General features: G+C 42.4%; 1 protein-coding gene across 1 annotated transcript in view; it reads left to right on the plus strand.

The window, feature by feature from the left end:
- LOC139344624 (roundabout homolog 1-like) overlaps positions 1-21,642 on the plus strand; it is an 82,783-nt gene that overhangs the window by 51,713 nt on the left and 9,428 nt on the right. The window contains exons 5-19 of the mRNA XM_070982937.1: positions 6,997-7,154; positions 10,895-11,015; positions 11,927-12,065; positions 12,162-12,289; positions 14,677-14,801; positions 14,903-15,074; positions 17,427-17,632; positions 17,734-17,815; positions 17,908-18,076; positions 18,174-18,340; positions 18,488-18,609; positions 19,596-19,830; positions 20,076-20,197; positions 20,369-20,540; positions 20,807-21,004. Coding sequence (XP_070839038.1) covers positions 6,997-7,154; positions 10,895-11,015; positions 11,927-12,065; positions 12,162-12,289; positions 14,677-14,801; positions 14,903-15,074; positions 17,427-17,632; positions 17,734-17,815; positions 17,908-18,076; positions 18,174-18,340; positions 18,488-18,609; positions 19,596-19,830; positions 20,076-20,197; positions 20,369-20,540; positions 20,807-21,004 — 2,316 coding nt within the window. The remainder of the gene's footprint in view (positions 1-6,996; positions 7,155-10,894; positions 11,016-11,926; positions 12,066-12,161; positions 12,290-14,676; positions 14,802-14,902; positions 15,075-17,426; positions 17,633-17,733; positions 17,816-17,907; positions 18,077-18,173; positions 18,341-18,487; positions 18,610-19,595; positions 19,831-20,075; positions 20,198-20,368; positions 20,541-20,806; positions 21,005-21,642) is intronic.

Below are 21,642 nucleotides of genomic sequence, written 5' to 3' on the forward strand. Positions count from 1 at the left end.
CATGAACTGTGAGTGAACCTCTGGCACTTTTGTGTGATTGACAATTTTCCCTCACCTTATCGGAGCTGTTTCACCCAGCTCTCCTGCCACTTCACTAATTCTCCTAATCTGCTTCATGTCCGTCCGTCTCTCTGTATCTGCCTTCTCCTTATTCTCAGCTGTGCTTTTCCTTTTTCTCTTTTTTCCTTCGTGCGTACGGATAGGATGAGTGGAGGAGATTAAAATGGAGGTTACACAATCCTTTTAGCTGGTTTTAATGTCTGCCCCTCACGAGTGATGTGTTCTGCACGTACATCAACAGGATTAAAGTGTCAGAACATCCAAGAACTGATGAACCGGTGCATCCATCCTTACACACACACTCACACGGCATCGTGGTGCACATAAAACCCCTGTCAGAATGCAGTGCCTCTTAATAGGCTGTGTGTATGCCCACTGCACAGGTACCATCATCAGAGGTTTTTTTATAATAGCCAAAGACTGAAACATAAATATAGCGAATGTGATCATTTGCTAATCCTTTTTTATACTCAATTGAAAACAGTACAAAAACCATATATTTTCTGTTTTACCTCATCAGCTTCATTGATTTTTATGAATATATGAATTTGATGCAGCAAACAAGTTGGGACGGGAGCAACTAAAGAGTGGGAAAGATATGGAATGCTCCAAAAACACCTGTTTGGAACATTCCACAGGTAAACAGGTTCATTGGTAACAGGTGATAATATCATGATTGGGTATGAAAGGGGCATCCTGGAAAGGCTCGGTGGTTCACAAGCGAGGATGGAGCGAGGTTCACCACTTTGTGAACACATGATTGTATGAAGGATATTATGACATGGACTCAGGAACACTTATTAAATAATTATTTAACAGTATAAATATAGCAAAGTAGAGTGGCAAGGGTAAATTTGTATGTGAGCATATGTAGCAAGGTTATTTCTACCTATGCTGATGTGCATAGCAGTTGACGAGAAGAAAGGGCTTTAGTGACAAAATGAATCATCATAAGATAGAGAGAGATCAAAATAACCAAATAAATGTCTGCTAGAAATCCAGACAGCACAGGTCAGCTTTGGGTTAACATTCCTAGCACATCTTATGCAAAGATGTGTATGAAGCTCTTGCCATGGCTTGGTGGCGTCATACACTGGGAAACTCTTTGAGTCTAAAGGAGAGCGAGATAAAAGAAGAACTGAAATTTTAAAATTTGGCCCAGCAAATATAACCACCAGCTTTATCCTTGTAAGTGAGCCTCTATGTTGAGTTAATTGACTCACCAAAGCCTAAGATGGATTTATGGTCCTGCATGCAAAACAAAATCTGGCAGCAGCCCTGGGACTTTTGTGAGGAATGATTCCTTCGCAGAAAATGAAATTCAAATAGGGGAGCTTGGGGAGGACAGGCAAGGAATTTTTGTTTCCTTCATAAGCAGTGTGCAGTGGGTGTTAGTATGTTATTCTGCAAATCTCATGTGGTGTAGTTATGAGACTGAGCTAATGCATGCATCCTAATTTGTATGTGGAGGACCTTTATTTTTTATTGGATTTGCTTGGTTGCTGTTTATATTATGTTATTGGCTTTGGTATGTGCTTGCAAAGGGGTGCAGGGCCCACTGGATCAACTGTATGAGTGTGTGCGTGTGTGTCTGTCTGTCTCTTTTTTCGATATATTTGACCAGCTATACAGCGCTTGAGCGGCACATATTGTTTTTTTTCTGTGGAGCAGCTGTTTCTCCTGCAGCTTTCAGTCTCTCCAGACTACAGCTCTGTAAGGGCAAAGAGGAGAAGAAGAGGAGGAGGAAGAGGTGGTGAAGGGGGGAGATGTATAGAAGTAGGGAGGTAGGGGGTTGGGAGAGATCAGGAGATAGATTGTGAGAAAAGTCAAGGATTTCATATCTGCTGGGGTTGGATGATTGCTGTGTTTTTAAGGTTAGCTGTAGATATGTACATTTATTTATTTTAAAACCAGTTCTCTGGGATATTTTAGTCAAAGCAGACTGGTTTGTACTTGAGCTGAAATGGATGTTTTTAAGCAGTGGGAAACATTAAGACTTCAGGACAGTGTAATAGATGCCAGTACTTATTTTTACTTATTACTACTTACTCATGGAATAATGTGTTTTAGTGCGGTCTCAGCCCAGAGTGCCACGGAACAGAGGAGCAACCATAATTCCAGCTTCTGCCTTTTTTTTTTTTTTTTTTTCCATTTTAGTATTTACACATCACTGACGTGGTCTGATTAAATCTAAGAAAAATAGTCACACTCTACCTGCACTGTATAAGCAATAACAAGAACGGGCAGTCATTTTTAAAGACAAGATTAATCTTTTGTCTTTGCTTTTTAAAACTTGATTTTCTCAAGAGCATTTCATTGAATGTTGATTTTTTTCTCCCCTCACTACTGAACCACTTAGAGGAGGCCAGTGTGTATGTGATACTTGAATAAATAACTGATGAAATCATGCATGTATTCATTAATAATGTATGGGGCTCCAGTGGATTAAGACTTTCATGGTATTCAGTGAATACTTTTGAATAATACTCAAACATTCAATCAATGACATTCACTTTTAACTGTTTAAATTACACGCTAAGTCAATACCGAGCAGTTATTTTACATCACATGAAGTTTTTCAAATGGAGAGATTGTTTTTTATTTAACTGAACACTGAATCATTTTGGCTGTTTTTGGTTTTACCTCAACACTTTATCACTTTAAGCCTCTGGTAACCTGCGACAGGCATCTTCACTGCACCTTTGACATTTTGTTGCATCTTGGTGGAATTCTATTTGGGTTAAAAGAAAAATTCAACATTTTGGGAACCCCTGCCATCATTGTGAGGTTGCTAGGTAACCAGAACCACTCCAGAAAGTCACTGCTCTGAGCCAAGAAATAGTCCAGCACATACCCCCCCCACCCCCCACCCTGTGGTGGTAGGTGGATTTTTTTTTTTTTTTTTGGGGGGGGGGGGCAGTTTAGCTCTTTCCTACTGTTTCTGTCTAGCGTACAGACATGATGGTGTTATCAGTCTCCTCATCTAAGAAAGCGAATACACTTACTTCCCAAAATGTTGAACTGTTCTTTTTATGCCAAAATTGAACAACACCATATGAAACCTTGTATGACGAAAGAGAAAACATTCTGAATCGACTATTCAAAGTGAAGGTTAAGTGTCCCTCCATTTAATTTTCTAACAAAGAAAACTGTATTTATTGCACAGCTAATTATGCTTATCAAGCTCAGACCTTGCTTGAATATGTGGTTCTATTCTTAAAATCTAATTTCTCGAGCCAGCAGTGCCCTGCTTTTGTTTCCCTGCTTTTATTTGTGCTCTGCTTTTTGTTATATGAAGGTTCTGAAAAAAACAAATAAAGTAAAACTTATGAAAAAAGCAATCACATCAAACTAATGATGTGGAAATGCCAAAGTCTTCTATTCTCTTCTTCCTAAAATCTGTCAGTAGTCTCCAAATGGGCGTTTGGATTGGCTGATTGCTAATTGTATTCCTCCACTATACAGTAATATGAGTTGGAAGCAGAAGTATGCACAGCTGTCGTCAGTCCTGCTTTTGGCAAATCTTTGCTATAACTGATAGCGAAGCATCAGGGCCTTGCAGTAATGTCGCTGTTGACTTTGGGACATGCAAATGATCGCTGTACCAAAATAGTTGTACAGCTGGATGTGCAGTATGTAAAAGCACTTTGAATACAAAATGAAGTAATAAGGGAGGGTTAGTTTTGACTGTGGCGACAAAAGGTGCCTCTGGCTGTCTCATGCAGCGATGCAGTGTGATAAGGTTACCGTGGGTACACCATCCAGCCCCTGTGTGTGGGGTTAGATTGTGTTCCTTTTTGGTACAGTTGGACTCTGCAGAGAGGATTATTGGAGCTCGGCTGCAGTAGGCCTTTCAAGCTCTGGCTCAAGCTCCAGAGGACTAACAACAAGTCAGAAACTGTCAGATCCAGGGTAGTGAGGCCAAGGGCTGATGCTTTGAAGTGGGCTATGAGATTCTCATCTGGAGGGATCAGATGGAGGGAGAAAAGAAGACAGCGAGAGGTGCAAAGCTCCAGCTGAACAGGCAAGCGGAGTTGGCTTCAGAAGCTGTAGAGGTGGCTTTCGGTGTTAGAAGCCAGGGCCCACATGCAATGAATGGCTCCGGAAACCTGTGAAATTCACACGAGTGCAACTTGTGAAACAAACAAGTATGATTGACAATTACGACAGACACAATAGCATCAAAAACTTTCAAATACTGATGCAAGAGAGGAAGAGAAGAAGGGCAAACAAGATGAAAGTAAACGATTTAGTTGTTGAAGTTGACAGGGAGATACACGAGAAATATTAATGATTCTGCAATCAAAGCATGCTGGGAGAAAACGATGCCTGCGTTTTTTATGGCAGAGGTAAGGAAGAGGCTTTAATTTGTGTTGATTGTCCCTGAAATCAGGCCAGTCATTGCTAGATGTTCATATTTTATTAATCAGCCTGCAACATTTGAAAATGTATGTATCCAGCAAAGGGAGCCTGGTTTTACAATTGCCAAGGACTTCAGTGATTTAGAGTTAGACAGTGCACATCAATCTGAGACAGTAGCTTCAGAATATGCTAATAGATGCTTATAGATGACAAGAAAAAGCTGCTGAAGACTGTCAACACCAGTCCTACGCTTGCTCTGGTTTTTACATTACATCATATTTACATTTGCGTATGGTTGCATGGCTTTTACTGGGGCATGCATCATTTCTTATTATAACATAATAAGCAGATGCATTTTGCCCTCTGAGAGTATGAACAGTCACTTTTACAAACACATGTTCCAGATTATTTGTGCGCTTGCCCAGCACAATAGTATAACGTGCAAAAGCGTGCCAACTTTTCCTTGTTCACGTACACACGAAAACATGCTCACTTATGAGAACATTCTTCACTAACCTTCATAAGCTTCCTCTGCTTTTAACTCTTATCTCTCCTGGCCTTATTTCTTACACTAACTCCAATGCTATCGCTAAGAATAAATCTAAAACAAAGGGGTTTGAGGAAATAGCCTTGGTTTTCAGATCCTATGGAGACGTTTGGACCGCAAAAGATAGTAAAAACAGATGTGTAACCTGATTGCTATTGGAATTAAAAGATAGTATCAGTCAATCAATCAACATGCGCATACACACACACTGTACGCACAGTTGTGATGGTCTCACTGTCTTCCTGTCTGAAGTAACTTCAGCCATGTTTTTGCATCCCATGAGGAATTCCTTTTATCATGTGACATGGCGGTGGTGTTGGCGGCGGTGGGGAGGGGGTCGTCAGACAGCTGTTTCCCATCAGCACTCAGTCAACTGCAGTCAGCCAGTCGCAACCCCGCTCAGAGGATCACAGGGGCAGAGCAGCAGAGTGGAGCTCAAAGAAGTGCAGGGGCCAAAATACCTCCAATTAGAAGGTCATCCCAATTTGTTCTCCCATATCCATGGTGCTCATCGGGCGTCTCAGGCCTGCTTGTCCAGTGTTATGTTCAAATCCGTAGCCAGTGGTGAACGAGTTGCCACCATCTGGGAGTGATTATGCCTTTTCCTCATTGTTTCCTGTCTTTTCACCCCAACCCAGCTCTACTGAGTTCTGCTGTGCTGCTCTCTCTGTGTTGGCTCAGCTCCCTTGGCTTGTTCAGGTTCGAAGCCCCCCCCTGTAATTTAAGACTGGGAATGCTTAACGGCAGTCACTCATGCACAGGCGTCTACATTAGCACATGTTGTTCGCCTCATCAGGGCCAGAAATTTGCTCAGATTTATGAAACAAAAGCTTGTTTTCATTCATGATGTACCCCGCTCTCTCTTTACACGTCCCACGTCCACTGCCTTTCTTGCTGCGATCTTGCAGTTTAGTGCTCCGACATTATTCCGTTTGATTTTTTGACACCTTTGAGCTTTTAGAATGTCTTGCTGCTCATCAGAAATTTGCTCCTCATCATGCTGTTTCCAGCTTGAGGCTATACAGTGGAGACCTTTATGTACGGTCTATGGTGGAGACTGGAAGGAGCTGCCTGTGGCCACCAGAAATCACACTCTGCTGCTGGGCCTCTTGGAGTGGATGCGAGTTTGCTTTGTCTCCAGTTCAGCTTCTGGCTGGCAGGCCCTCAGTCTGTGCGCAGGCTACTGGTTGTGGAAAGATGATAAATTGCTGCGGTGGCTTTCCGCTGTCTGCTAGTGGAGCCGTCTGGATCTCACCTTTCCACATTGCTCTGTAGCAGTGTATCTTCTTGTCTTACTGTCAGCCATTCAGACAACCAGCTTTCTCAGCAGCTTTTCTCAATAGACCTTGTCCCCTGCTTGAGTAAAGCTGTAACCACACGAGGGATCGTGGCAGATTTTGTTAGCTATATTGCAGTGTTGAATTACATGAATTATGTATCATATATATGATACAAGAGAGATATTAACTCATCAGTATGAACGTATTTTGGGCAAGAGTTGGTGCGCTGTTCTTTAAAAAAGATGATGGACAGAGCTAGCAAACAACCCTTTATTATGTTGTCTTCAAACGGAACTCGTAAGGTTATATTTTTGACATTGGAGGTCAAGTGCGCCGTATCCTGCTGTTCAAGTGGTTTAGGTCTTTAGAACACTGTGACTGACAGTAAGGCTGATAGCAGCCTTGTTTCCCTCTACAAAAGTGGCAATAATTTTGTGTTTTGTGCATTTTATTGCCATGCTGGGAACAAGAAAGGGGTGGACAACAGAGAAAAACAAAAAAAATCAAGTAAAAAGCCGTTTCCCTCGACTCAAAAAGCAAAACATCAGCATACAGTATGAACTCACAGCTTTAAAATTCCCACATGTGAAAGCTGTTAATACCACATCAGTCAATCATTGAGTTGACACAACCCCACTCAAATGCACCAACAACAAGAACAAATATTATGATTAATCTTTGTGAAATCATGGCCAAATATCATTAAGTTCCACTAAATTGACTGCTCTGCTTTCCCGTGTTTTCCAGTTTTACGTGATGACTTCAGACAGAACCCAGTGGATGTTATGGTGGCAGTGGGTGAGCCCGCAGTGCTCGAGTGCCAGCCGCCCCGTGGGCACCCCGAACCCACGATCTCCTGGAGGAAAGACGGTGGCAACATAGATGACAGAGATGAACGCATCACAGTAAGAAACGACCACTTTGACTTTAAAGGCATAATATGTGACATTTTGTTGATTTGTGTGCTTACATTATCCCAAATATTTCCTACAATATTCAAACCCCCGAGAAATTATTATTTAATTCCAGGTAATGGTGTGCTTCTCTTGGTCACCTGTCAATGGCGTCACACCCCCTTAACCCCCCCTAGCTGCTATAACTTCAGGGAAATGTGGGAAAGGCAGCCACTCTGTTGATTACTATTGTTTGCATTGCTCAATCATGATGGAACACGATTATTCATTTTCGTCTGCAGTGGTGGCGCTATTGTTTTGTTTAGTGACCCCTAGAGGCAGAAATTACATGCTATGCGTTGAAGCATTACAAATAATCTTGACCTTAAAAACCTGTTATGTTATCTCTTACTGTGAGATGCTTTTAGTCACAAGGCTTCACAACACTTGGATTGTGCTGCGCAAGCTATTTGGTATAAATCTTTGGTATGTAGTTGCCCTTTTCTGACCTCTGAAGAACCAATTACCTCCCCCCTCAGTAATTTAAAGAATGGAAAACAAGCTTAACAAGTCAAAATCACAAAATAACTGCTGTGTGGTCATGAGAACACTGAATAATAACATCATCAGTACCCGTGTCTTCACCTGTGAAGAGCTGAAAATGTCAGGAGAAAACTTGTGCATATGCAGAATATATTGCTTTTTGATATGCCTGATGGCAAAAATATAAGATCACAGAAAACAACATCAAGCTAGCACCATTACGTATCATCATATGAGCTGCAGCATGCTACTAATCTGTTACATTAATTTGTCATGTGGCATACAGGACACAGCAACGAGTCTCTTTTCATGTGTTTGTACACACTGAACTGATTCCAGACCCAGAAGCCTCTGATGAGTCAGGCCAGCATGCCCTTTAACTCAAGAACAGAACCAGTTTTAAGCCGCTCTCATGATTTTGTTTGTGTGTGCATGTGTGTGTGTGTGTTGATTTGTTTATTTGAATGTCTGTGCATGGCCCAGGGGACACACAAGAGCACCTCAAAGCTCATGTTAGTGTGGAGTGACAGGTAGAGTCTCTCTGGGGGACTGTGATGGACAGAGCAGCTATCTCTGATTTAAGGAGAGGCATGGATCAGAGCCAGGGGAGGCTCCTCTGAGGGAAATACAAAGGCTGCTTTTTTGCTTTGTACTTTCTGCATGCCTGTCTTTGTCCTCCCTAATCATCTGTTCTATATGGAAATATGTCTTTGCCATGAGAGTTCACTCAAAGACATCACTTACTGTACAAAGACCAAAGGAGTCCACCACAAGTTATTCATGGATACTTTCATTCTTTTGAGTGTTCCCCTTGTGGCCGGGACCATCATTTATTAATACTGATATGCAGATAAAGTTGTGAGTTAATTCTTAATAACCACTCAGGCTGAAAAGTGATTTTTCGATTTATGGATTTTAATTAAAAAAGCAGTCTGAAAATCCTTGTAAATCACACTCTAAGCAGCTTCAGAATATGTGTGCCTGTAGGGCATCTAAGGCTATGTGAAGAAGAAAGAGAACACACTGAAAAGGGGCAGAAACGAAAGCTGAGGTTTCACTGTCCGAGATGGAGGATAGACAAACCACATTTGGATTTCTTAGCAGTGGAACTGCTGCTAAAAACGAGGAGCGGTCAGTCCAGGAAATAAAAAAGTGCCTGGTCTACTCTTTAATCAGCTGCTAAAGTTACTAGTGCAGCAGTATTTACAGCAAACAGCAAGAAAGTTGCAGAGCAGAAGTATAGCATTAGTCAATGGCATCGGTTTTAGCAGGATCATCTTTGCAGTCCTTGGGGAATCGTTTACTGGCACCATTGCATTGCCACAAAATTTGATATTGGTTCATCAAGACGCAGTTATTGCTTAGTCTCAGCAACCCAAGTGCAGACGGATGTTCGATGAATCTAAGACACAAATCTCTTTACCCAGAGTGCAACTGGGTGACCTCAATCACCTTTTAATATGGATGTGCCTTTTATGAAAATATCAGTGCTTACTCTATGGAATGGAAAACTACAGTATGGGAAATATTATGAGCCAATATCTATCCACTGACATTCAAGTCATTGGAAAATAAAAGCCTTTGTATCATAGGTCCCCTGTTGCTTTATCGGTTTATCAGTAAACTGTGTTTATCTTATATTTCATGTGCAAATAACTAAATTCTATAACAATATTTTAAAAAAGCAATTTGTTTTGGTTCAGTAAAATACTGTTAAAATACTGTCACTGCCTGCCAAAGCATGCAGCTTGTTGCTGGGATCTCAACAATAATGTCAGATATCATTCATGTCAGTAGAAATACCGTTCCTGCATGCCGTTTGTTTTTAGTCATATATGCAGCATTTTGCATTGACTCTAATTTGAGTCCACACATCCAAACCTAACGCACTGAATGCTGACAGGAATGGCTGAATTTGCAATACCGCCTCCCACATTCCACCATTTGCTCCTTGTGATTACTAGTGACTGGCATCGTCGATGAAAGTCACACCAAAGTTTGTTAAATCCTCCTCTCTACCACCTCATTTGCAACAGATTTGGAATGTCAGCCATAGTTAGGCCACTCTCGGTTGTTATTCATTTGGTGTACAGTATGAGCTGTTTGTGGTGGAAGGTTAGCCCAGAGGGGGGGTGACTAATAAATGAAAGGCTGTTGGTTTCATCCCTGCAGCAGGAATTTAATAATGTATTTCATCTGTGCGCTGGTGAGTGGACATTGCTCACCACGCCAGGTGCTATGTAGCATGCCACTGAATCGCAGCTTCACACACAGCGCCGTAGGTAGCCTTGACCTCTGACCTCTGTTAAGAAATAACACAACTGTGCTATTACAGGCTCCACGTGTGTAGGCATGTATGAATAGACTGATTCCATCGCTTAGTGTCAGCAGGGAAAAAAAAAGCCGTCTTAAATCGTGAAAAGGGATCTAAAAGTTTAATTGGAGTTGATGCTTGGGAGAAGGCTTTAGATGTCTGGGTGTAGGGGATGGCCTTGTGTTTGTTTGGAGGTCTTCAAAGCAGCATTCCCTCTATATTACACATACCAGAGCAGCAGTGAGCAGATGTGAACTGCTGCTATCACCTCTAACACCAGCTAGCTGTAGACTGCCAGCGCAGCAGCTCACACTCAAAGCAGCATAAAGATAGCTGCTATGGTCTGTGGGGGCGTATGGTGGAGAGGTTATGAAAAGAATCAAAACAGTATGGAGTGCATATATCTTCGACTTCTTTATTGTGTGTGCGTGAGTGTGCGTGTGTGTTGATATCAGCGTAGAGAAGGTAAAAAGTTTCGGCGAGGCGAAGCAGGCTGACTGAACATCTGAGAAAGGTCTCTACAAAGAGGCAGCGTCTTTGTTCCCAGGGTTCTGTGCTAATGTAGCGCTAGATATGAATTATGTAATTTCATAATGGGTGACCTTCTGTGCAGCTTGAAAGGCAGTGCAGATTCTATTCCTTAGATGAAGAGATACATACAGATGCACACACAACACTGCTTGCTGTTACGCCATAAAGTGCATAAAAATATGGATTTTAAAATGGACGACCAAACCAAAGATGTGACTATACGTGGGTGGCATCGTGCATTAAAGCAATGACATCCATGGAGGAAACTTTCGCATTTTGTCACAAAAGCTACAAACCTGTGACTCACAAACACAGCACTCATAAGGATGGTAAGCAGAAACTCTTTGTGCTTAATTCCTTCTAGATTCGCAGTGGCAAGCTGATGATCACCAACACCAGGAAGAGTGATGCGGGGAAATACATCTGCGTTGGAACGAACATGGTGGGAGAGAGGGAGAGCGAGATCGCTGAACTCACTGTGCTCGGTAAACGTAGCGGCTTCGTGATTGCATTTCACAATGTTGCAGTGCTTCACTTGAGTCTAAGTACCCTCTCACTTCATGGAGGTTTAGTTTGCCTGTCCGCTTAGGTGAGGTCTTTGTCATCGGAGTATAACGATTTATTAATTATGTTGATTATACAGCTTTGGAAAGGTTTCCCACTGAACATGTGCTGAACACCTAACACTGTTGCATCCATCTCAACAACCCCTCAAACCTTTCAGTACCAGAGCTCCCCCTGCTACCTCTAACACCCCTATTTCCAAATGCCTCTTTCCAGCCTCTGTTCTCCAACCCCCACATCACATTTCCCATCAGAATAGAGCTCTTATCGGTATCACATGGTTAGATGACCTTGGTTGAGGTTGGGAGTATAGTGCCTCATAGAACCATTCAAGGCTGTGAGAGTAATCCTGCTGGATGCAGACACTCGTCAAATTACAATATGTTGTTCAACAGGTTGTGCATAATAATTTACTTTGGAGACCGACATATGATTATCACTAGAATATAAATTGTTTCCAAACTCTGCTGTAACTGTAATTATGAGTTTTCATAATTCTTCAACAGCTGGTTGAAGTGATGGGAGCAGACAGTCGTGGTTATCTTTGATCAAATTTTCAATTATTACCTATTTAATGTTTTCTGTACCTCGCCAGGTCATCCACTGACTGTGCTGACTTTCAATATGAACTCCAAAGTAAACATTGTTCCTTACACAAGTTCCTTGCATTGATTGAAGGCTATTTTAAAACTATGAAACTAAATAAAGCCGTAATTAAAAGACTATAAACAATGTAAATTACACAAGGATAGCATAAAACAGCACAGGGATATAGATGTCATTCATGATGTTGATGATTATATTGACATTTGTGCTGCTACTCTTCCTCTAGAGCGCCCGAGCTTCCTGAAGAGGCCCAGCAGTGTGGTGGTGCTGGCAGACGAGAGTGTGGAGTTCCACTGTGTGGTTCACGGAGACCCTGTTCCCACTGTCCGCTGGAGGAAAGACGATTCTGATCTGCCTAAGGGCAGGTAATGCACAATGCCTTCTTTACCCGTTAACGTGCAAAAATCCCAGTGTTCAGCATTTCCTTTCCTCTCTTGATTGTGTGTCCGTCCTGCCTGCAGATTTGAAATCCTAGAGGACCATACCTTGATTGTTCGCCAAGTGACCTCTTCAGATGAGGGCTCCTATACATGTGTGGTGGAGAACATGGTCGGAAAGTCTGAAGCATCGGCCACGCTCACTGTACACGGTCAGTACAACCCGTCCCTCACGTGTAATCCTCCAACCGCAGCACCACCTTCTCTTCTGCTTCCAGTTCACATACTTTTTCAGAGCTTCAGATTTCTTTTTTGAAGATATTTGCATGGCAGCTGCTTCTAGCCTAACTGGAGAACTGATCCTGTCTTGTAGTTTCACAAATTAGCAGGCAGCGACTTTTACCTTGCCTTTTATACAGACCTGGTTTTCATTTTGGTGCCTCAGGCTGTTGTTGCTCTCAAGACAGTACCGACAGGCAGAATTATCTCCTGGGTTTTTTGAGTGGGTTTTTTTCCTTCCTGGCCTGAGCTCATATAATGTCTGCAGCAGACTGCAGTTCTATATAATAAGCAGTATAGGACATTGCAGCAGTTTGTGTAACATACAGTGTCATAGTAATGTCCTGTAGAAACTGAGAAGAGCATGCAAAGTAAATGCTTATGTGACCGCAGAAATTTGGTTCATTTGGTCTGAGTTGTCCTGCCACAATGACACCCTTTACTTTGCTTAAATCAGTGGCAGGAAATGAGCAGTAAGACACCTCTCACACATGCACATTAGCCATGTACTGTGTATGTGTATATACACACACACACACACTCAGTAGCACAGTGGGTGACACAGACTGTGAGGACAGTAGGACTTAATTAACGATAAGGCAGGGCTGGTTGCATGCTGAGAAATGACATGGTTCCAATTACATCGTCTTCCTCTACTTCCAAAAACCTGAGAATACGAGCATCAAGGGGGACCGTACCTAATTTGTTCGTGGAATGGAGAAGGGCAGGAATAAGTGGTTGATGAGTAGAAGTTGTATTATGGGAAGAAAGAGAGAGCTACTTAAATTAATGTGTGTTTTATAATTAAATAAAAGATACTCTTTGGACATTTGGTAGATATTAAACAGCTGCCATTTGAAACAGATGTTGCAGGCCAAGGAGCTAGCTCATTTTTAAGGTTTGCACAGATCCCAAGTATGAGATCAATTGACTCTTCAGTGCTGCACTCATTAAAATGATCTGCATTTTTTCAGATGTTAACCTGCGAGAAATTGTTCAATAAATAAGTTGCCTTTGCAGTACTTCAGTCAGCGTGCTTAAACCCAGCTTTTCTACAAAATCACATGCTTTACTTTTTTTAAAAAGACATTCTTTGAACGCAAAAGTGTTGAGCAATAGCCGCAGTCATCCTCTCGCAGTAGTTCCAAAACCAGCTGGTGAGCTAACCATTCATTTCACCATAAATCTAGTTTACAGATGTCAAAATGTACAATAGTTCCCATCTTGAAATGTGTGGTTGCTTATGTAGTACATTCAGTAAAGCAGATGCCTACATAGCACCACAGGAGGGGGAACTTCTACCTTCCACCCAGACACAATGCCCCTTCCTCGCCCCACACAGGTTTATGTTCTCATTAGGGGATTATATCTTTGTCCAAATACGCCTCAAGGCTGCTGGCTCTGTAACTTAAACCAGTAATTACATACTTTTCACACTTCACAGTCTGTTGGATCTAATAGGGGATGAACAGCATGCGTTATGCTTTGCTAACACCTGGGTTATTTTTTTATTCTTTGTTATTTTATTATTAATTTCATTTTTTTTCTTTGTTCATTATAGTTTTAGACATCTGATACATATATATTGATACATATATATATATACATCTATACACACGCACATACATACGTATTGTATACATGTATCATAATTCTTTATGAGAAGGTCAGATTTAATTAATTATCAAAGGTGTATTGATGAAATTAGTAATGAAATAACATGAATATTCTCATAAACACCAGGTTCACTCTATGGAATGAATATGAATAAATAAAAAATAAAATAAAATACTATAATAAACAATAGACTTCGAGATACATTCCTGTTTGCTCCTCCATATTCCTGACTGTCTGCTGTTCTGTCATTCTAATGCTGCTGTGCTCCCCCATTCAAGCATGAGCCAATACTGTTGAGTGCATCATTGTAGTTCCATACCCTGGACATGACTTCATTACTCATTACACTGCTCTTTTCTGTGTGTCTTTTCCCTTGTAGTCAATACTGGTAAGTTGTCATCCATCCCTCATCCACCTCATCAGACAGCAGCAGGAAATCATGAGCCCCTGTTATTGTCTGGAACTGTAATTCCATCCACCGATACAGTATGTAATTTATGTTATGTGTGTGTAAATAGATAGAAAGTTGCTGTTTCTAATCAATAAGGTAAATAGGTAAAGGTAATAATGGTAAAATAGTGATTGTTTCTTGCTACATATGCATGTAGCCTTCATTCCTTGATCTTTTTATGCATACTGAATAATCTAAAGCTGGAAATGATGAAAATGTATCAGGCTGCCATGTAACTCTCCTCCTCTGCAGTGCCCCCAGCATTTGCCTTACGCCCCAGGAACCAGGTGGTGGCAGTGGGCAGGACGGTCACCTTCCAGTGTGAGGCCACTGGCAACCCACAGCCAGCTATCTTCTGGCAGAAGGAGGGCAGTGAGGTGAGACCGACCCTCAGTCTGTCATCACTCGAAATCACTACTCAGTGCAAATCAAGCCGGCAAATGAGTTTCTGAGTCTGTGATCTCTGTCTCCCCTCCAGAGCCTTCTCTTCTCTTACCAGCCTCCGCAGCCCTTTAGTCGTCTTTCAGTCTCCCAGATGGGCAGTTTGACCATTACCGATGTTCAGCGCTCTGATGGCGGCTTCTACAGCTGCCAGGCTCTCAACATTGCTGGCAGTGTTATTACCAAAGCTCTGCTGGAGGTCACAGACTGTGAGTAAAGGAAAGGAGTGATGGAGGGCAGATGGGGGCACTTTTATTCAGCACATATCTACCTTCAGTGTTTTGCCTGTTGGCTACTTTGCCGCCGCAGTTTTCCTTTGTTGAGCAGGAGTATTAGGCTACAAACTGGCCTTGGTTTCAAGCTCACGAGACGTACCCTCCCTCATAGGTGTGGTAGCTGGCCTTGGTTGCTAACTGTCAGAGGAGGGATTTCAGGAGATGTTGTTCTCATGTTGGGCTCAAAGCGCTCTGTTTCCATGGTGATTGTGTGTAAAGAGTGCCTGGTCTTATCTCTCTTACCTCTAAAAATATAATTTCCAAACTTGCACTGTATATAATCTAAAGAGAGGACAAGGGAAAATAGAAAAAGATTATCCATTGTACCTCTGGTTTCCATTAACACAACACAGCCTGCGTTTTATTCTCCTGAAGTTTTCTGTGAATTAAACCTGACATACAATATGCTGTTGGGCACTTTTACATGGATTGTGTTGTGAGGGACTGCCAGCCAAATCCTAGGTGATGAAACAACTGTGTTAATTGTTTAAAAAAGCAATTTAAATGTGCTTGAAGGCCCACACAAGTAATTACACACCGCCAGCAAAGTCTACAAGCTCCCAATTAAATGACCTGTGTGATCATGAATACATGTATGTGGGTAACTTTGTGCCATGTACATATATTAAATTAATGAAGATAATTGCTTCAGGCTTGAACAGTTACTGCATCTACACATTGAGTGCAGCCCTATTAGTTCTAACAGATAATTTGCTGCTCATACTGGAAGTGTGTTCAGCAGCCACCTTAGTTTGGAAACGAGAGGTATCCAGCGAATGAAAAATCTATTACAGGTAATGGAAATTAAAGAGACACGGTCATGTTTTATGGAATTTTTTCAGCGGTCTATAGCGCTGCACTCTCGTCTGTACCTGTTTCTCTCTGCTCTCCCCTCCCCTCCCCCCAAATTCTCTCCATCCACCACACTCCTCTCATCCACATTTGGAGTGGTGCATTTGTATGGAAATAACTGGTCCGCATTACCTCCGGCAGTTTTCAAGGCGTGTTTCCATCACCTTTTTTGGGGGGTATTTTTATTTATTTGTCTGGAACCCCTGCCCCCATCCACAGGGTTTTATAATGTAAGAGAGAGAGAAGAGAAAGCTCTGTTATCTAAGTGGGATTGTTATTAGTTGGGCTTTGCCGTTGTGATTGGAGTCGGCTTCGGCAGAACCTACTGCCGAGTGAACGATTAGTTGCTCTCCGCTGGAGGGGAAAAGTTGATTTCTTTTTCCTTCACTGCCTGCACAGCCACCTAAACCTATTGTTCTCTCTTTACCAATTTGCCTCTCAATATCTTTCATATCTTATCTGTCTTTCATTTTTTGGCAGCATTTCATTTTCTCTACTTTAATCTTTCTCACTTTCATTTCTGTCGCTCTCTTTCTAACTTTGATCTTTTGTGGACCACACTTCCCAATTTACAATTCCATGATACACTGTTGACAGGATACAGTTTTTGTGCCGTTTTGCCTTTGTTCTGTAATGATAGTGGAGATGCAGGCAGGAAAAGGTTATATAGTATGTATTTTAGCCACTCCGCCTCAGCCAAGTCCTGTTGTAGACTTCGGTTAAAAAACTCTGTTTCCTCTGTATTAGGCATAAAAAGCACAAAGCCAGAGACTGAGATCTTTCCGGAATCTCGTGCAGTGAAAATCAAGTGTTTTTGTCACCTAATCTTAACCTCGCTTTACGCATATTGTACTTATAATGACCACAATGTTCCTCCGACCTCAAACAGATGCTTTTAACTGCCAAAGCCTGACCACAAAAACCTTAAACATGTTTTGGCTTGCTTATGCAGGCAACACAATAAAAAAAAACAATTGTTCACTGTATTTATGTTTCCAGTGAAGAGCAAGGCTGTCATTTTAATACAAAAAACAGAAGTTTGGTTTTTCCTGGAAAGTCTATTTGCTGTTGCAATGCAGGTTTGCCAGTAAAAGTTTTATTCGAGTACGATTTGTGGAGACACCAGTGTACTGCAGGAAAAAACTTCACAAGTAAAAACACTTTTGAAGAACTTATTACTTTCTGTTTTGCTGGCTGTGCCATTGACCGGCAGTTATTTCATTGTTTTCTCGATGTGAATGGTTCTGCTGTGTGTTGCATTGTGGCATGGTTGTGTCCATCATTGTACTCAAAGTCAATTTTAGAAGGCATGTTGGGTTCAGTATGCTTTATTGCAAAATTTTTCCACACTGCATAGTCTGTTCAAAATAGTATTTAAGGGACACGTGTTACCATTATGAGTCTTTCACTCCCTTGCTTTTGTTGTTTTGTTAGCTGGGTCAGACCACCCTCCACCTGTCATTAGGCAGGGTCCGCTCAATCAGACCGTGCCTGTGGACAGCACAGTGGTCCTGGGTTGCCAGACGGCTGGTTCTCCACCTCTGACAGTCCACTGGAAGAAGGATGGTGTGGTGGTGTCTCCAGTGGACTCCCGTATATCCATAGCAGACACGGGATCACTGGAGATTCGCTACGCTAAGGTTAGGAAGAAGAAGTACAGCCGTTTGTGATTAGCAGCTGCATTGACTGCATTGAGCCAAACCAACCCACTGATATCTGTCTCTGTATTTCCTCTCCTCAGCTCGGCGACACGGGCTTCTACACTTGTGTAGCCTCGAGCCCCAGTGGAGAGGCTTCCTGGACAGCGTATTTACAGGTGGAGGGTAGGTTATGAAAACTGTGATAAAGGTTAATACATTCTGAAGACACCTGTGTAGTGTACTTTCATGTATTTTTTTTGGTATTTTTGTTTCAGAGTTTGGAGTTGTTGTTCAGTCCAGTCAGCCTATAGACCCTAACCTGATTCCCAGTGCTCCAACTAAACCCGAACTGACTGACATCAGCCGCACCTCTGTCACCCTGTCATGGAAATCGAACCCTAACGCTGGAGCAACAGCTACATCTTACCTAATCGAGGCATTCAGGTTAGACATTCAGCATATTTTAACAGCTTACTCTATATTAGAGCTATCATGTGATGGAACTTCCCTTATACCTGTGTGCTATCATTCCTCCCTGCAGTTATACATTAGGCAGCAGATGGATGACCCTCGCTGAGCATATAAAGACACAGACTTTTGTCCTGAGGAACCTCAAGCCTGCAACTGTCTACTTGTTTATGGTCAGAGCGGTAAATTCTTACGGACTCAGTGACCCCAGTCCAATCTCCGACTCTGTCAGAACACAGGGTCAGTGTGTGGGCTTTTCATTCCTTTCTCTAGCTTTACTTCAAGTTGAACAGATATCACTTTAAGCTACAGACGCGCTGCATGTGCATTTCTGTTCAAACGATTGCATTATTGTTGCTGTTTCTTTCTGTGCTTTTGTACCAACAGACAGCACTTCCACCATGCAGGGAGTGGATCACCGTCACATCCAGAGGGAGCTGGGAGATGTAGTTATCCACCTACACACACCAACCGTCCTTTCATCTTCTGCTGTCAGGGTTCAGTGGATGGTAAGAGGACCATACCATGCTGACTGTCCTGCGCACATTTTCTTGCCAAATGTCTTGGTCAAATGTGCAGTTTTGCCAGTAATTGTGAACACATGCTTTACATCAACCAATGATAGAAAAGCCAAGGGGTTATGAATAAAAATAATGACAAGGCTGTCTGTAGCTGGAGGAGTTTTTATCAGGGATTATTATAGAGCAGTTTTTTACCCTCTGATATGTTTTCCCTTTTTCTTCCCACAACATGAAGAGGTGAGTTCTCCATGAGGAATGAGCACACGTTCAGCAGAGTCAAACTCAGAGATCTAAATGGTTCAGGGCGAGCATCACGGCTAAAACTGTCTTGTGTGAAAGTGAAGTGTTTAAAGATTTATTTCATGCTGAAATGACATGTGGTTTTCTCTAAACATTTATCAGCAAACAATAAATCCACCTCACAGAGAAGGAGTTTATCTTTGGTGGGATACATTGTGTTTTGTTCTGCAGTTTATTTGCAGCATTTTTCTGAGTGGATATGTGTGTTTGAATATGCGTGTGCCTCCACAGAAGTCTTTTAAGGCGTCCTTTGTTATAATTATGTGGTTTAAAGGGAAAGTGCTTAGTCCTCTCCTGGCTTGGTTTTAAGCAGAGCCATGCTGAGGGGAAACTATTAATGACCTCATACTGTGGATTACGGTGAGAATTCACAGATATGAGGACATGTTAATCTGTATCACCCTAAAGGCACATAGAATTAACTGAGTTTTAACAGATCCTTCCTGCAGGATGTTCACTCTCACACAAGATGAGGCTCTAACCGTCGTGTTATTGTAACTCACATACAGGTATTATTGCAAATCTCGGACTTAACTTGCATTACAGCAATAAAAACTATATCATGTTTCATCGCTTTGATTCACACCCAGTTCAGTTACTCATGATCTAAATGGGTCTTCCTGCCACATGTTATGACATTTATGCAGCTTATTTTATCTGTGCACCACCGCTAGGTCGAGCAGCAGTCCCCATACATCCAGGGTTACAAGGTGCTTTACAGGGCGTCTGCTGAGCACGGCCAGCCAGAGGGGCAGTGGAGTGTCCTGGAGGTACATGCCCCACGGGAGGACGGGGTGGTGATCGGTCAGCTGAAGAGAGGATCCATCTACGAGTTCAAAGTGCGCCCTTTCTTTGATGAGTTCCAGGGAGCTGACAGCGAGGTGAAGGTGGTCAGGACATTGGAGGAAGGTGACTGAGAACTTTTGTTCTACAGCATTAAATGTACTGTATCTATAAATAGCTGAGAGAGAATGGATAACATTGCTGCTACTCTTTCATTTCTTTTAATTATTGTGTATTTGGTTCAGGGAAAAAAAGCCAGGCATTGCTATTTTTAGTGTGTAAAGCTGTTAAAAATACATACCTAGGATGCACACAGCAGCAGATGAGAGTATGTTTATGTCTGCATGGTTAACGCTTTGCTTCACTCTTAGCCCCAAGTAGAGCACCCCAGGGCGTTACTGTGACAAAGAGTGATGCCAATGGGACTGCCATTCTCGTTGCTTGGAAACCGCCTCCAGGCCGGGAAGGGGCTGGAGTCATTCAGGAGTACAAGGTAGGAAGAGAAGACTCCCGCCCTCTCCTGCACTCATGCTCTGAATCATGCATATCCCAGTTAAAATGGAAATGGAAACTTTGTGAGGCTTTGCGATGGAGCCTCTTGTGCTGTTGGATGTGTCCCTCAGGCAATCACTGTCACTCTCTCCTCCTCACCGCCTCTTGACAGATTTGGTGCCTGGGAAATGAGAGTCGGTACCACGTAAACCAGTCGGTCGACGGCTCCACCTTCTCTGTGCTCATTCCCAGTCTGGCACCAGGAATCCGCTACAGTGTGGAGGTTGCAGCAAGCAATGGTGCTGGACCTGGGGTCAAGAGTGATGTCACTTTCTTTCAATTAGGTGAAAAAGGTGTTTCTTTACTAAGGCGTTAAGTGTTAAAACAATGACCGTATCTCAGGGTCAGAACTGGTAGCCTCCTTTTCACCATATAGCATTCCTAAATAAAGCACCATCTTGTCCTTAGCCTGTTGTTACTTAGCTTTTGTACCTTCGCATCAACTTTTTTGTGCACGCTGAAATCTTCAGTTGTGCTTTCTGCTGCTTTCCCTTGCTGTTGTTTTCATGCACATCTAATAATTCCTCTCTTTCTTTTTTCACTGGTTTAGACTCTGCAGGCCAGATGATGGACATCAGTGAGGAAAGAGACACTTTGTCTCAGATCTCAGATGTGATGAGGCAGCCTGCATTTATTGCTGGCATTGGTGCCACCTGCTGGTTGGTCCTCATGGTCTTCAGTGTGTGGCTCTACCGTCACCGCAAGAAGAGAAGTGGCCTCAGCAGCACATACACTGGCATCCGCAAGGGTGTGTGTTTCTCTGTTGTGTGTGTATTTTAGAAAGGTGGATACGAGTTTATGTTCAAGGCGCACATCATGTTGGCATGCTTCTCGCAAACAAGTTATCATGTTACTTTTGTGGGTACATTTGAAGGTCACAGTGATCAAGTCATGACATGATGCCACAACACTAAACAGCATTTCAGTCTTCATCTCAGTGATATTTAAGAATACTTTCAGAGGGCGATAAGCACATCAAAGGGTGAAAATAACTGGGGTCTAATCTTCCTTTGACACAAAGAAACAAATTTGCATTTGCGACTATGCAGACAGTCAAAGGCTGACCTTTAGTCGCTCATTTGTAGAGTGTCATTTCCTCTACACGGCACAGTTCTTCCAGGCACAAACCTGTCAACCTGCCATTACCATGTCGGCTAGAATATTGCTGTTATTTTCCCCTTCTCTGTCTCAGGTTGCCTGTCACCCCCATTAACCTTCACCTGGACACTCATGTCAAAGACAGAGGCAGCAGTGAGGCAGATGGCATGCGGTTATTTAATGTTTGTGCACATCAGTTTTTTACGTCAAGAGATGTCCATCACGCAGCAGAGAGTACATGCACAGACAAGACAGAAGCTCATAGTGTGAATAACTTAGCACATACAG

The sequence above is a fragment of the Chaetodon trifascialis genome, chromosome 16 (genome assembly GCF_039877785.1).
Source record: "Chaetodon trifascialis isolate fChaTrf1 chromosome 16, fChaTrf1.hap1, whole genome shotgun sequence".
Lineage (NCBI taxonomy): Eukaryota > Metazoa > Chordata > Actinopteri > Chaetodontiformes > Chaetodontidae > Chaetodon > Chaetodon trifascialis.